Raw genomic sequence first — 15,035 nt, forward strand, 5'->3', positions numbered from 1 at the left:
TCCAACATGTGAAAAACACTTTATTTCGTTTAAGCACCGCAGCCTCCGGTGTAGTTCGTGACGGCATAGTTGGTATGTTTTTACGCTTAAGCTGATAACGACACATCTGTGTTAGTGCACGTTCGTTTGCACCTGTTCATTTTTGAAACTTTTCTCGTGGGCCCTCAACGAGTACTCTTCAAAGGCAGGAACACTTTGAACGGTCAAGCAAAATATCTGGATGCTTTGGGACTAGGCCTGGTGGTATGCCCCTGTCAACACGGAGCATCTCTTTCCGACAGCGCATCGGCAGCACTCCTGAATGAAGTACCAAAAGTTTCACACACAGCACATCATTGTCATGCAGATAACGCCTTGCCAAATATTTAGCAGGATCGTACCACGTCGGTAAGTCCGCAGTACCACGACCATACTCACAAGAATAAGGCAGTAAGGTCACCACTTCTTTCCTCATGAGTTGTTCTGAAGAATATTGCACAGGCGACATGTCGTTAATAATTTCGGGACAATTAACAAGAGAGTGTGGGATGAGGCACTTGAGAACATTCAGCCTCTGTTTTTTAACGGAAAGGTACAAGCAGGTTTGACCAATGAAGTTGCGCGTATTGGTGAGGGAGTGAGGTAAAAGTAAGCTAACTATGCGAGGGGCACTACCTTGAGAGGCCACGTGAAGAGGTGTGTTCTCCAGGCTAGCAGGACACATTCGCGAGCGAAGAAGTAACAACCTTGCGACGTCTAGGTGTCCATTTTGGGCGCACGTGTGCATCGGAGTGTCGTGCTGCTTATTGCGCATATCAACTGAAGCACAAAACGGAATTAGAAGCTTCACCACATTTGCGTGCCCAAACTTTGCACTCAAGTGCAATGGGGTATCCTTATCTTCATTTCTAACGTACACTGATGAACGCGAGAGGTGATACTCCACAGCTTCGACATTATCTTTCTGTGCGGCAACCAACAACATCTTTCTGGCATGATCATCATCATCACCAGTGCCCCTCTGATAGTCATCCCTGCTCACCCATCGTTTATTATCTTCGAACATTCCGTCGTCTACTTCATCGTCGTCTACATCACCGAAACCTAAATATCGGTGTAAGACAGAACCAGCTGAATATTGCTGTAGCTGCTTCATGGATGTTATTTCAGCCTTCATACCTACGTTGAGCTCTGTAATGCGAAATAGCCGTGCTTGACTATAACAATCGGCAGCGTCGATATCTAATTGGAGGACGAGGAGTTTCAGACACCACCTTATTTCTTGGTAGTCGTCACTCTCATCCATCAATTCCATGATCTCCAGTTCACGGCTAGCGTCAATATGCCGGAAATAAGGCAATAAATGTTGCAACACTTTCCTTTTACCACACCATGACCAAATGTCCATTTCTGGTGAGACGAACTTCCTAGCAGAGTTGACAGGAGAGTGTGGGACAGGACAGTTTACAAGATCCAGCCATCCGCGTTTTGCAACTTCGCCCAAGCACGTTACGTTATCGTAATTCGCCGTTTCAGCTGGTGCGTGAGGTAGAAGAAACGTCACGATGTCAAGGGCACCGTGTACAGAGGCGAGCAAAAGAGGGGAGTTGAGACCGGCGCGACGCGCGTCGTGCATTCGACTGCGCAGGAGTAATAACTTTACTGACTTCAACCAGCCCTCACTGACAGTTTCTTCCTCGCTATTGAAACTACGCAATGACAGCACCTTAGTGGCTGCGTGCATCGGAGTTTCCCAACGGTAAGTCCGAACATTCACTGACGCATAAAGAGGAAGTAGTAGTCCGACAACATCTGCATGTCCCGCAGCTGCACTCAAGTGCATAGCAGTTTCACCATCGCAGTTTATAACATCAACACACCAATGTCGGAGGTGAAACTTGGTTGTTTCCAGGTTTCCATTTGCCGCACTAATGTGCAACATTGTATTGCCGTCCATGTCCCTGATGCTCATGTCGCAGTAAGGAAGCAGCATTTTGCAGACAGCCTCGGATGTTGCGAGAAAAGGAACAGTTCCTCTCTTTTTTCCTATGAATATATTAAGATCCCCAAGTACGCAACTCACTGAACTGTATCTCTTGCTCCTAAGCATTCGTGCCTCCAGCTTAGCCGTGGTCTCTCTGTCAAAAGCTGCTGTTATGTGACTTGGGCGGATATAGCTGAGGTATACGTCTAAAATTCCATGTAGGTTGTGTTGGACAGCTGTGACTATCGCATGCATTACAAGACGCCTTTTTTCCTCGGAGGATTCACATTTGCTCACAATTTCGTTTGAATGTTTCAACGCTTCCCCGCTACATCGGGAGCATAATATGTTAAGTCTGTGTGTCGCCAACGACATGTGCCAACGTCTCCGGCGCCACAGGTTAGGCCACAGATTATTCCACCATTTATAACGCACTTGGTATGACGAGTCCCACGGCGAAAGAACTTCCAAGTACCTGAACGGTGACATGCCGAGCATATCCCGTTTGATTAGGTCATCGTCCATTGGAAGCCTCTCCAATATTGTTTTATTCGCATGCAGGGCCCCCACGTGCAACGGAGTCCTTTGGAGTTCATCTTCATTGTACATATCTTCCCATTCGATGATATGTTTGTCAAAATATGAAACGTCGTTGTTCATAACAGCGGAGTGAAGCGGAGAGGACGCCGACGCCAGCATGTCCAACAACGACGTAACACTCTCGTAACATCCTTTACCATACAGTCTTCCGACTTGCTGCCTAATTCTGGAATTGTTTGACGTGAAATTCGTGCTGTCTTTCACCTTTTGGAGGAGGAAGTCAGCTGCAAAGAATTCAGCGAATGTCATGTGGACGAAGACAGGATCTCCGTTGTTAAGTCCAACCAAGAATCCTTCTTTAAGGCGATTGGCAGCGACGTCCTTTAATAAACTTCCATTGGGCTTTATTTTCTCTAATTCGTCTTCATTCAATAAGGTTGCCAATAAGGTTACGTCCATAGTGAATACGCATTTCATAGCAAGGAGACCATAATCTGCGTAGAATGGGGGCTTCGCGTTGTCGTCGTCCTCTTGCACGGCACATAGGCTGATATTTTCTTTCTTTTTGTCTCTTCTGTATGCAATGTGCTTGTACTCTACAAACATCTTGTAGATGTGCACAGTGTACACACTTGTGCCAGCAGATGTGTCAATAATTTTAAGTAATGAAGAGTAATCATCACACTGTGCAATTTCCCCACTCTCCACCTCAGCCATCATGCGAAGTAGGAGAGGATTTCCGAAGATATTCTTGTTTGTCCTCTTCAAGGACGCGTACAGTTCTTGAATCTGCTGAGAAACTGCAGTGTTTCGGGTAGTTGAATGTTCCCTGTATTTTTTAAGAAATTCTTCTTCGTTTTCTTCGGAGAAGGGAGCGAGTTCATATGCCACTGTGTGCAAAACGTCTTGAAGATTGGACCTAAACACCGTGCGAGAAAAAGTATACAACTTACAAATTTTTTTCTTAATCAGATACAATACAAGTTCTAGGACGCGCTCGCGGCATTCTTCATTCATTTCGTCGAATGCATCGAAGATGACAACAACTTCGAAAGGGCTTCCAGTGTTCAAACTCTCCTCGAACAAGGCGAACTCTAGTCCCTCCTTGTGTACTCTGCATAGATCTGCTAGAAATTCAGAATTCGGTGATTTGGTTCTAATAGATGCCATCCTCTGAGGAAGGTCGACGTAAAGCACCCACCGATCCCGTCTTTTCCAACTGTCCCGGTGTTGATTTTTGATTTCTGTACACAGTCGAGTTGCCAGCAGACTCTTTCCTATCCCCGGAGCACCACAAATGACGACCACTTTTTCATTCGCCTTCAAGAACTCCTCCATTGTGTAATCTTTGTGTCCCGTCAATGGAAGGTGACTGAGTCTACCATTTGATTGAAGCCACAAGAGTCCGTTACGTGGCCCATTGAGCTGCAATAGGTGCACTCTCTTTTTCTGGAAATTATGATTTTTGCACAGCCTTTCATAGTCACGTGGCTCTAGCAGAAGCACGAATTTTTCAAATTGTGCTAAATTCTTCATGTATTTTGCCTCACAACCGCGCGGAAGAATTTTTCTAACGTCATCAGGTGGACACCCTAGAAATGCGAATGCCTCATTGTCGTCCTCAAGTTCGCAGTCTTTCAGGTCAATCTCCACAGCCCTTCTACACACTCGTTCGACGTAATAATGCTTTACCCGTTCTTCTAGCTCATGAAGAGGAGGTCCTACGTCAATGTATTTCGATGCACACATGTTCAAGAAACTCGTTGTGTCGACGCAACGTAAGAAGGTGTCCAAATCCGTTGCCAGATGAAGCGCAGTAGCATCTTGGCCTTGAAGCTTTATGTGAGCCTTTTTAAAAAGTGCTTCTTTGCTCGTGACATGCGCGAGAGTTGCTTCAGGAACACTGCGGACTTCATATTTCTTACCAAAGAAGTCACATTTTTGCACTTGTTTCACCAAGACAGCCTCACCGTTCTCTTCCACGAGCAGGACTACTCTTGTTCCAGTCACATCGGAGACAACACTCAAATGCTGAAGCATTTTTTGGGCGTCATCGTTCGGACGAACCGTTACGAGCACGAATGCACATTTGTAATCGTCTAAGACGCAGCTGATCTTGAAGTCCCACTGGTTTGTTTCGAAAAACAAGTATGGCTGTCCTGTACGTTGAACAGCATTGTGAACCATTACTTCGAGAAGGCTCAGCTCTGGGCCCGTAAGTATAAGTAGCGGCATATTTTCCAAGTCGCCGAGGTTGAGTGCCTCCGTATCGAATGTAATGTTGAGTTCGCTTGTCCTGAGCGCTCTTTGGAGCCTCGCGTTTTCTGTTTCGATTTTCTCTGTATCTATCGAGGGGATTCTATGCTGGATGTAGCACCGCATGTCCGGGATGACAGAATCATTGAAAAAAGCATACAGTTCCGGAACATCCTGCTCCAGAATTCTACGTTTGCAATCGTTACAGTATTGAGCCAGAATATGTGGCACCCTCACAATCAGTTCTTCCTCCTTATTCTTGGCGAAAGCTAGTTTGATGAGGTCATCCATGTCATTTTGCTTTCGCTTTATATCTTTCACAATGGCTTTGTACCGCATTTTCATTTTCTGATCCTGGCAGAAATATGGCTTGCCATTATTTCGGTGCACCAATGAAAGTGCCAAATGACATATTTCATGCGCAAACGTACCCCATGCTACAGCTTCTTTAGCGCTGCCAGCGATAAAAACTCTTTGTGCTTCACAAGATGCGAGTCCTAAGGTTTTCGCACCGCTGCACCCCGTAATCCGTTGCACGCTTTCACTGTTGTAGTCGAATCCTATCTTTAGGTGCGGTGCTGTTGCAGCCACTTTGAGAATCTCCTTGATTAAGTCGTCACTGGAGAGCTCCTTGTACATCCTCTCCCATCTCTCCTCGTAGTCGTCACAGGGTGTCCTGTTCAATGACTTGCTTTTCAAATAAAAAATATAGGAGTCCCTGTGTGACGTGGCGAATGACTCTTGTCGTTCAATCTCGGCTCTTTCAACCGGATATAGATCCTTATAACACCATGATTTTTCGTCCTCCTTCGTGGTGCATTTTCGTGACAATAGCGAACCATAAATACGGTAACTTTTCTTTTGGACTGCTTCGCAAAGAGCCGAGGTACCTTCAGTGGGATGCAGCCACAATTTGAGGGCAGGCGCTGCGTCGAGGCACTGTATAGCACTAGTCTCGTCTTTGTTCACAATGGCTTCGTGCATTTGTTTTCTGAGATCTTCCCATTGGGGTGAATGTTCCATGTCGAGATCCAATTCAGGTATCGAAGCCATGCTTTTAAAGATGAAAGGAGTAATTCCTGCAATTTGGAGGGAGAAATTAGAAATACGTTCACAGACACCAGAGGCTATTATAGTCGTGTTCAATGTAAGAAGGAAAAGAAATCTAGTTCGTCATCTACATACGCCGTTGGAGATAAGGAGACACTATACCGCGCCAAGAGAAACACAGGAGTGCCACTATGGGGGAGGGTCCGCATGGTGGCGGTGGTGGCGGTGGTGGTGGTGGTGGTAGTGCTGAAAGAGCTCGCAGTTGTGGGCCTCGCAGAGGGTATCAACGGCATGATTAACGCTCTGGGGACAATGTGCGTCCTGGGCAGACCTCTAAGGGAACTGGGGGGGGGGGGGGGGGCCGCGTGGTGTCATATACTGCCAGTCTTCACAGCTAATACGGAAGCAGAGCGAGTGTGACGGATTACATTATCTGGCGGCGGCGGGAAAGTGATGTATCTGTGCCCAGCCATCCTATATCTGCGGCACAGTAACATTTTGCGAACTCACCGACTAGATTTTCTTTTCCTTCTTGATTTGAACACGACTACAGCCTCAGTCGAAAGTACAGCTAAGAAATCCTGACGAATGCTATTGGTCGGGATAGAATCTAAATAATATCTTAGTAGGGAAGACATTAATGGCGCTCAAACATGCGAAAGTAATTTCGAATCGCCATATACGTGAAAGGTTTTGTGGTCCCACATCAAGCGACGGGTCGGCATTAGACCTTTTTCATAACGGCCTCTATGCACATGACCTTGAGGCGAAGGAGAGGATTGTCTCCATCTTCACTAGATGGCGCAGTCTCGGGGATGACAAAAGTGGGGTCCAGTGGGAAGACCGCATGAGCTCCTCGGTCTAACTCTAGACTCTTATTGGTCCTGTATGCTACCTACGTGGATTCGTTTTGGCTTGCACTAAGTGTGGTTCGCTGTAGAGCCACTAGGATACGACGCTTATTCAAAAAAGGTCACATCCGTTACGAACACGTGACGTCACGAGAGGAACAGGTTTGAAGCTATGTTTTGCTGCGGTTTGCAAGACGCGGGAATAAATAAAGAACTAATCATCATCCACCATCATAATCGTACCATGAGGCTACACGCAAAGTTTGCCTGCGCAGTGTGGCGACATGTTGCACGTGCCACAGGGTAGGACAGCGGATAATTTGAACCACCCGGGGTTCTTTTGACGTGCGCCAGAAATCACGTACTCATACATGTTGCTGGAAGCAACGTTCACCACCTCCACATTGCTACCGCCCTAGGCCAGGATCGCACCGGCGACCTTGAGCTCAGCGAGTCAGCACGTTACCGTCAGAGCTACGAGGACACAAGAAGAGGAAGAACGCGTCTGTTGATATACGTAAATCGCCTTATTATGCCCACAAGCATGCTTTGCGCGTCGTTGCCACGTAATCGGTGACATGGGGGCTGAGTTTGTCTATGACAGTTTATCATAGCGGGAGTTTTACTCAGACCAATTCTACGGGGCGGGTTCCCTGGGCGCTCTGCCAGGACAAGTACAGGGTGCGGCACTCAAGTGTGCGACATTTCCATCACTTCGTAAGAAAAGAAGATAAAGTCCAACTCGCCTGAAATTTTGTACAGTGAGAGCCATTTTCCTGAAGTTTTTTTAGCATTCCTTGCAAATGTCGTCTGTTCGCACAAACATGAGATTAAAATTGTTCGAACTTTTGACCCCATGCATTTTCTATGGCCTATTCGCGGTTATTTTGGGGACACTTCGTTGAAGAACCGCATTTCACAGCGAGTTTCGCCACATCTCACACAGGTGCCGCAAGGCGCCAAGCGAACCCGAAACCCTGAGCGGGGTCGAAGCGCATTCGTGTCGTCTGCTACGTTTTGGCGCTGTGCGCCACCTGTGGGAGATGTGGCAAAACTCGCTGTGAAATGCGGTTCTTCAACGAAGTGTTTCCAAAATAACCGGGAATAGGCCATAGAAAAGTTAGAGTCAAAAGTTCGAACAATTTGTATCTCGTGTTTGTGCAAACAGACGACGTCCGGAAGGAATGCTAAAAAAAACTTCAGGAAAATGGCTCGCGCTGTGCAAAATTTCAGGTAAATTGGACTTTATCTTCTTTTCTTAAGAAGTGACGGAAATGTGGCACACTTGAGCGCCGCACCCTGTACGTCTGCTCGAGGTTGGCGGACACTTTTTCGGTATTAAAAAAGTCAGCCGTTTCGAGACGCGCAATGTTTCGTAAGTCACGCGACGAGGCAGGCGTTAATGCGACACAAATCTCTTTGTCGAGACCTGAACGATGTGACGCGTCAAATACGGAAAGCGGGAGAAAGAAAGCGTGTAGCCTTCAGTAAGATACAATATATGCACCCCTACCCATATTTCGCGGTGCTGTACACTGAGAGCGTTTTCGATTGGAGCATGCTCATCAAGGACGCCACGAGATGCACAGGGTGAGTTCGTACAGCATTTTCCTAGTTCGGAGTTGTGACATGAAAATAGCGGATGATTTTAGGAGACGCGAGACGAAGACCCTTCGTTACCCTTGTGTTCCCCTTCGACGTGTACGCCTAATAGTAACAATTGATTAGCACCAGATAATCTAAGAAATTTTACGAACCACAAGCGTGTTGTCCCCCTTTACTGCCCAGAACTGTTTGTTGGGTCATCGAATATTTCGTGAACTGTTTTCCAATCCTAATTTCGACACGAGGAACATGTCCAGTGCTTCCTGTCCTTCGGGTAGGCAGGAAGGCTAATTCCGGGTTCAGGGCAATATGCATCGCACTCAGGAACGTGCTGACGCTACGATTGTTTTTCTTTTTTTCTTTTTCATGTCTCGCACCTTTATATAATTAATGTTTCGAGGCAACTTCACGCTTTGTTGTGTAAGTATTGCCGCGTTCCAGCCTTAGAACAACTTTCCATATTGCGGAACACAGCAACAACAAGCTGTTTTTCCACAGTCCCTTCGAATGCTATGCAGATCCACACTCTTGGAAGGCACCGCAGCGCCATAGTTTGTACCGCTTGATACGCGCAGACGTAAAACTAATCATAACAGGTTGCAAGGTACTGAATAGCTCCCAATTACAGCTAACAGTGGGCAATGAAATCAAGTCACTATGCGCCAGGGCATCAGACTTTGGTTCCCCCTTCCCCTCCCACCAGCGACCTCAGACACAATGACATCCATCTAAATCACGAACAGCCCTGACGCTACTTTTGTTGTTCTGCGTTATAATACTGCACCAGTGATTTCCCCAGAAATTCACTGCTGGGGGCGGGGGGGGGGGGGGGGGTGCCGAGCTTTCAAGGGTGGGGTGGGGGTATGCTTGGTGAAGGTTACACTTAAGGAATTTTTCTTAGACACGGAAAGAATCGTGGCACAGTAGTGACATCTCTCCACAGCCTCCCCGTTTTATTTGTACATGTTATTACGTTAGAACACAGTACATTAAAATACAGATTCATTATGAACGGCATTTCAACATTATGATGCATATAATCATATCGCAAATGGTTCTTGATGATCCACATTGAGTTTGCGTGCCCGCACGCATTTTTGCTCGTATATGCGTGAAATATATGCGTTAAACAGTCACTTTCAAATGATTTTGGACAAATGCATGGCACGATCATCTGCGTGATTGTGGTCTTATACAGCCCAAGTTTCACAGTACAGGACGTTAGTCGCTGCGCCGGACTCTCTACCAGAACGTGTTGGTGGCCGAGCTAGGTGGGGTCACTTGAGAAATTTCAGTGGGGCGGGGTGCAAAAATGAAGGAGTGTGTAGGGAAATCCCTGCACTGCACAGCTAGGGTGGTTCCCGGGAGCACTTGGCATTTTTTGACATGTCATAAGGTGTTTCAGAAATTCCGACTCTCAGAAGAGAAAGAGATCAAAGGACTATATGCAGGCTAGATCAAGGTCGTCAAGGATCAATATTCTAAGTGATTCAATGCAGAAGTGGTTTGTATTCCAGTCTTACGTACCTTCTTGTTCAATATGACGCCATGTTCAAGTATCGTGTTGATCGCGGGGTGCAGCCTTAGTACACTGCAGTCATCCTTCTCCGATGCCTCTGAACACTTTCGTTAAAACCACCATCGGTGCTCCAATGTCAGACCTTCGTTCCACCTGTAACGCATGACGTCACTTACATCACATCCTCTCGATTCGCCAAAGTAGAAGCGAAGTGTGATCTCACTCGTGCGGCGGAAAACAGAGTGCGTGATGAAAGGTGAAAGCCGAAAAGCCACTGAAAGAAGAAGCCACTGGAGAGGCGTGTTAGCTTAACCCAACTGGTAAAAGCCCTGAACCGATAATCCAGAAGACGTGAGTTCCAGTTCTACGGCTGGCTAACCTTTTCAGTGGCTTCCTTCTTTCATCAATAATTTGTGAGGCACTTGAGACTTTGTACGTATTTGTCCTTTTCATGTGTTCCACCCTCAGAACATCAATTCCCATCGTGGAGTGCGTGTTTGAATAAGAAGTTCGTTAGTAGATGATAAGCTCAATATTTCAATTGTAAATTCATTCAATGTTTGATGGTTAACCACAAAGAGAACAACGATTTCTGAAAAGCAAGGTTTCATCTTAAAGGTATATGTAACACGAGAAGCGCGTGTAAGGCAGATCAATGCTTTGCAAATTAAATATTCTTAACATGCTTCGGACCAAATTATTTCGCGCGACAAACGTCGGATACACTGCCAGACTGGTGAGCGCGTACTGGTGAAGAATGCAAAACAAAAAACAAAAAAAAAACTATCATGACCACCCAAGTACTTTAACTTGATGTAGCCAATCCTTTTCTTTCATGCAATCATACCGGATGAACGAACGCACTGTATTTTTCAAGAAGGGCTCGAATACCGAATGTTTTAGCGTCCGGACCTGGGCCTCACAGATTTTCGGCTGCACTTTTGAGATTAAGACCCTATGGCCTAGGGTAGGCTCGAAGCTCCATAAGCAGACAGATCTAGGCCTATAAAGCCATCTGAAGACACAACCATTTAAAACAGAGCAATAATAAGCATAAAAAGACATGTAAAGTCATTATTGCCAAGTAATTCAAATAATTGGGTGTTTACGTCGCGAGACAACTGAGATCGCCAAGTAATTCAATTACTGTAATTGTTACATTCTGGGTAATTTAGTTACTTTCAGAATTATAATCAATATTATGTAACTGAATTACTTTTGCAAGTAGTACTGGACTCGGAATTGCAATGAGAGCTCTAGCTTCTATAGTAGAAGGCCACAGTGATGGGGAGGCTACTGAAAGATTTACATTTGAGTGCGGCAAAAACAAAAGTGCTGCTCCGTGGGAGAAATAATTTGATATGAACCTGCTTGAAGCCTTTATAAAGCGGTGGGACTTTTCATTGTATATTCATGATCAGGAGTAGTTGCGGTATAAAGGACAAGAGCTTGAGGAATACCTTTGTTTTGAAGGTGAACAAACCTTACAAGCTGATGCATGAGCAGTATTCCCTTACTACAAGAAGAAAAATTTTCGCTTGTTCTTGGCATGACTTAAAAAAGGCCCTTTCACTAACTAATATATATATATATATAGGTCGAGGGAAGTACAAAAGTCAAACGGCCACGAAGTTTTACAGTTGTGGAAGGAAAAAGACGCGGACAACAGGTTTTAGGGAAGTTAGAAACACTAGTTCATTTAATGGGCAGAAATTAAAAGTTGAATGAGAAACGGGGTCGACGTTTCGACAGTGGCACTGTCTTCGTCAGGACAAAAGGTCAGGACAATATATATATATATATATATTACTCCAGTGTTTCTGCTCAGTAATAAGCAGATTCCTCCAGCAATTCTAAGGCTGTACAATTCTTAGCAATGTGCTCCACTACTATACCGGTCTTGTTCCCCTACTTCTCTAGTCCCCTAGTCACTTTTCACATACAATGAAGTTATACAGCAAATATATGTATTGAAATTAATGTAATTTAGTGTAGCTCAGTGACTTTTTATAGTCTATCTGTAGTTGCAACTGAGCTCCAATTCTCAATTCTCATTCTGCAATTGTAACTGTAACTTAATTACCTTTACGAACAGGTATGTAGTTGTAATCGCAATCCAATTAATTTCGAAAAGTAATTATTACAGGGCCATCAAACAGACACAGAATGTAAACATTAAATCTGATAGCCAACATTTACGGCCGCAGGGGGTCTATTATGTTACGTGACGCAATACAAAACTACACTCCATATTCGGGTCTTTAAATTTCTACATAAAATCATACATTTCTTACATAAATTTCGACATAGAATAATAAATTTCTTACAAAAAAATTCTGCTGTCTGTGACATCACATTTCTTCAAGTCCAATGTAGATCACGTGGTGATGCCATCGTAAGCTGCACTCCTCCTTTCAGTGCTCCGCCAAACGCTTCCGATAGAGCTTCCGCATCGGCGTTCCAACGTTGGGCCTTTCTTCCACCTGCAATGCGCGGTGGGACTTACAAGGCAACCCCCATGATTTCCCATCGTTAGAGACCAGAGATGACGTAACCGGTGCGGCGGAAAGTGTATTCAAATTTCATGTAGTGTACAGTCCGCATCAGAAGCAACTTGAACGCCACTCTGACCTCTTGTCTCTGCTGGCGCTCAGAAGAAATAACGGCGGAGAGTGTTTGGGTAATCCCATTCCAGTTAGAGGGGTGGTCATCGTGTTAGAGGCGTTGTTTGATGCTAGGCGCTGCCCAGGGTGGCTCTGTTTCCGCTTCGCAAGGCTGGAGAGGCGTTCAAGTTAGCTCTGAGACGAGCTGTACGTTCTATTATATCGCATGATAAGTTTGTCTTTCTTCACTAAAAACATTTGGCGGTCTGAGGGTAAGGGAAATAGGGAGAACACAGACGACGATTGCTGGAAAGCGGAGTGTATGTGTCACTACAGGGATAGACAATACGAAAGGTATCTACACTCCAAGGAAAAAAAAAGGAGTAAAATTTGGAGTAATTGCAGCTGTTACCGCTAAGACTACAAATAATCGCTGAACTGCGCAAATGGACTCCTGAATGCAATAGTCTATACGTGCTCTTCGCGAATTTGATGGAATAGATTAGCTATTAGTCATTTTACACCCACACAGGGGAAAAAATAGTTAGAGGTTCTTTTTTGCGAAATTGGGCCCTATGTATGTCGCTAAGACATTATATATTACTCGACATATCATGGTTGACGGTTTAATTCAAAGTATTTTCATTCATGCACACGAATTATATAACTGGGATTTTTAAAACTGAGCGTAGAATGCAATCCCCACTCTGTGACATTCATTTAGTCGACTAAAATTGTTCCTTTTTTCCCCTTAGAATATAGGAAGCGAGTTACATGTTAATCTAAGTAAAATTATATTCGCAGGACGTTGAAATTATTTATGGCAATTGACGTTGGCGACTTCAAGCTTCACTTGTTAAGGGAAAAGCCTGAGGACGAGAGCTCCTAATGAGCATTTCGAAGAGAGACTGGTCTTTTTCTGGGCACCATTTTGATCGTTAGCGTGGTATTCAAAGGATTAGGAATGACACGTTAAAGGGTTCTTGGGGTTTTGATGGGGTCACTCACCAATCAATGTCCAATTGATTGAAAAATAGTTAACTAAGAAGTACAATTATATGATTTCAGAGCACTAAAAGGGTTAAATCTACGTATTTGCACCAACCGCGACGCTCTTGGTGTGGTACGCCTTCTATCGCTCATTGGCGCACAAGTTACTCTCCCCCTGTCCCTCACTCCTTCCTGCTGTCCTTTCTCCATAAGTCCTCATCTGTACGCCGCCCATAGCCACAGTTGCTTCGCGGCGCTAACACCAAAGTAAAAAAAAATAAAAAACAACAAATTACTCTGTAGGGTATTCTTTTTTTTTTCTTCGTTTTAAGCAATGTAAGTACATGGAGTACACGTACTAGTGAATGTCTGCCATCTAGCAAGGACAGCTCACATGCCTAAAGACATAGGCCGTCCTGCTTTGCTCATGCATGAAAGTAGTGTAATGAAATTATTATGACAGTCCCGCGTCGCTTCGAGAGCTCAATTTGGGACAGCCAGCGCCGCATGCGCATGACGTTAGCATCGCGGTTGCTTCGCATCCCTGTTCCCCTATCTCCCGACGTCAACAATGACGTCAACTGCCGAGTGCATCGGGAGCGTGTGGGGTCCCCGATACAATGCTACCTCCAAGTAAAAAAAAATAAAAATGAAATGTGTGCAGACTTTAACACCATTCTATCTCTGTGTTTGAGAGTTGTTAACGTATAATATCTTCACATTTCGGAATTATCTCTTACAAATGCATTACTACTCGAACGCTGTTCAAATGTTTAGGAATATCTACAATCTTTTCAGGACCAGTTCGTATTCCAAGTACACAAGGCAAGAACCTTCCCGAAGAATCTTCCTCTGCGCAGCCGTCCTGGCGAAAGGTCTGGTGTCTGTGCTTTCCACTGCCGCCGCCCAGACCTCACGATACCCAACGCCGCGTCGCGCCACCTTCGCAGCGTGCTTCTACCGTGACTCACCGCGCCGCGATATCTCGGAGACATTGCGCATATACAGGTGTCACTCTAGAACTATTCCGGAAGGGTATTCCGGAAGGGTATTCCGGAAGGGTAGACCAATTATGCATTTGGGCAACCACAACCTACTCTACACGAATCAGAACCGACGGCCATGTATGGCTTAGTTCCACCACCGCCGATGATACGTATTGTGTCGAACAAGAAGACCGCGAGGTGAACTACGCAGATATTTAGCAATCGTAACCTCGCTGAAGAAAATAGTGTCGATCACAAATTCCGGAAAGGAATACGTTAGAAATGGGTGCGGTCTTCTAGGAGATCATGGGGCGAAAAATGATGCTCTGTATTCCGCAAAAAGAAGCGACGAAAGCCTTGAGCGCTACCAAAACTTGAAAAAAAAAAAAGTTCTGCATTGATCATGCAGAACAATACGCAAGAAGCCGCGCGATGAGCGATGTAACGAGCAAACGATAACAAGCGGATCTCATTGCTAATAAAGATACGCATATCTCAGCTGCTCAAAAGCAATATGAAATTGTAGCGGTGATAAAGAAGAAAAAAATGGCACAAGACACACGGGAAATATACTGCCTTTCGAATCTCACCTCTATCTCGACGTCTACTGCTGCTCCCATGTAGTAGAGATGGGAATCGGTCGCACATCTGACGGAGTCTGATCGACGCCTA

General features: G+C 45.2%; 2 protein-coding genes across 4 annotated transcripts in view; one reads left to right on the forward strand and one right to left on the reverse strand.

Moving 5' to 3' along the window:
* Positions 1 to 15,035, reverse strand: part of LOC135391899 (uncharacterized) — a 56,569-nt gene continuing 41,534 nt past the window's right edge. The window contains exons 1-4 of one of the 3 annotated variants that reach the window (XM_064622433.1): positions 14,954 to 15,031; positions 12,112 to 12,267; positions 9,793 to 9,937; positions 1 to 5,838 (exon numbers count right to left, since the gene is read on the reverse strand). In XM_064622433.1, coding sequence (XP_064478503.1) covers positions 179 to 5,812 — 5,634 coding nt within the window. In that variant the 5' untranslated portion in view covers positions 5,813 to 5,838; positions 9,793 to 9,937; positions 12,112 to 12,267; positions 14,954 to 15,031 and the 3' untranslated portion in view covers positions 1 to 178. Of the gene's footprint in view, positions 5,839 to 9,792; positions 9,938 to 12,111; positions 12,268 to 14,953; positions 15,032 to 15,035 lie in introns of those variants that run through there. The other 2 variants (XM_064622434.1, XM_064622435.1) reach the window with 2 other exon arrangements.
* Positions 188 to 15,035, forward strand: part of LOC135391900 (lysosomal alpha-glucosidase-like) — a 47,538-nt gene continuing 32,690 nt past the window's right edge. The window contains exons 1-2 of the mRNA XM_064622437.1: positions 188 to 387; positions 14,176 to 14,252. The gene's annotated coding sequence lies outside the window, so the exon portion shown is untranslated. The remainder of the gene's footprint in view (positions 388 to 14,175; positions 14,253 to 15,035) is intronic.

Source organism: Ornithodoros turicata, chromosome 4 (genome assembly GCF_037126465.1).
Source record: "Ornithodoros turicata isolate Travis chromosome 4, ASM3712646v1, whole genome shotgun sequence".
Taxonomy (NCBI): Eukaryota; Metazoa; Arthropoda; class Arachnida; order Ixodida; family Argasidae; genus Ornithodoros; species Ornithodoros turicata.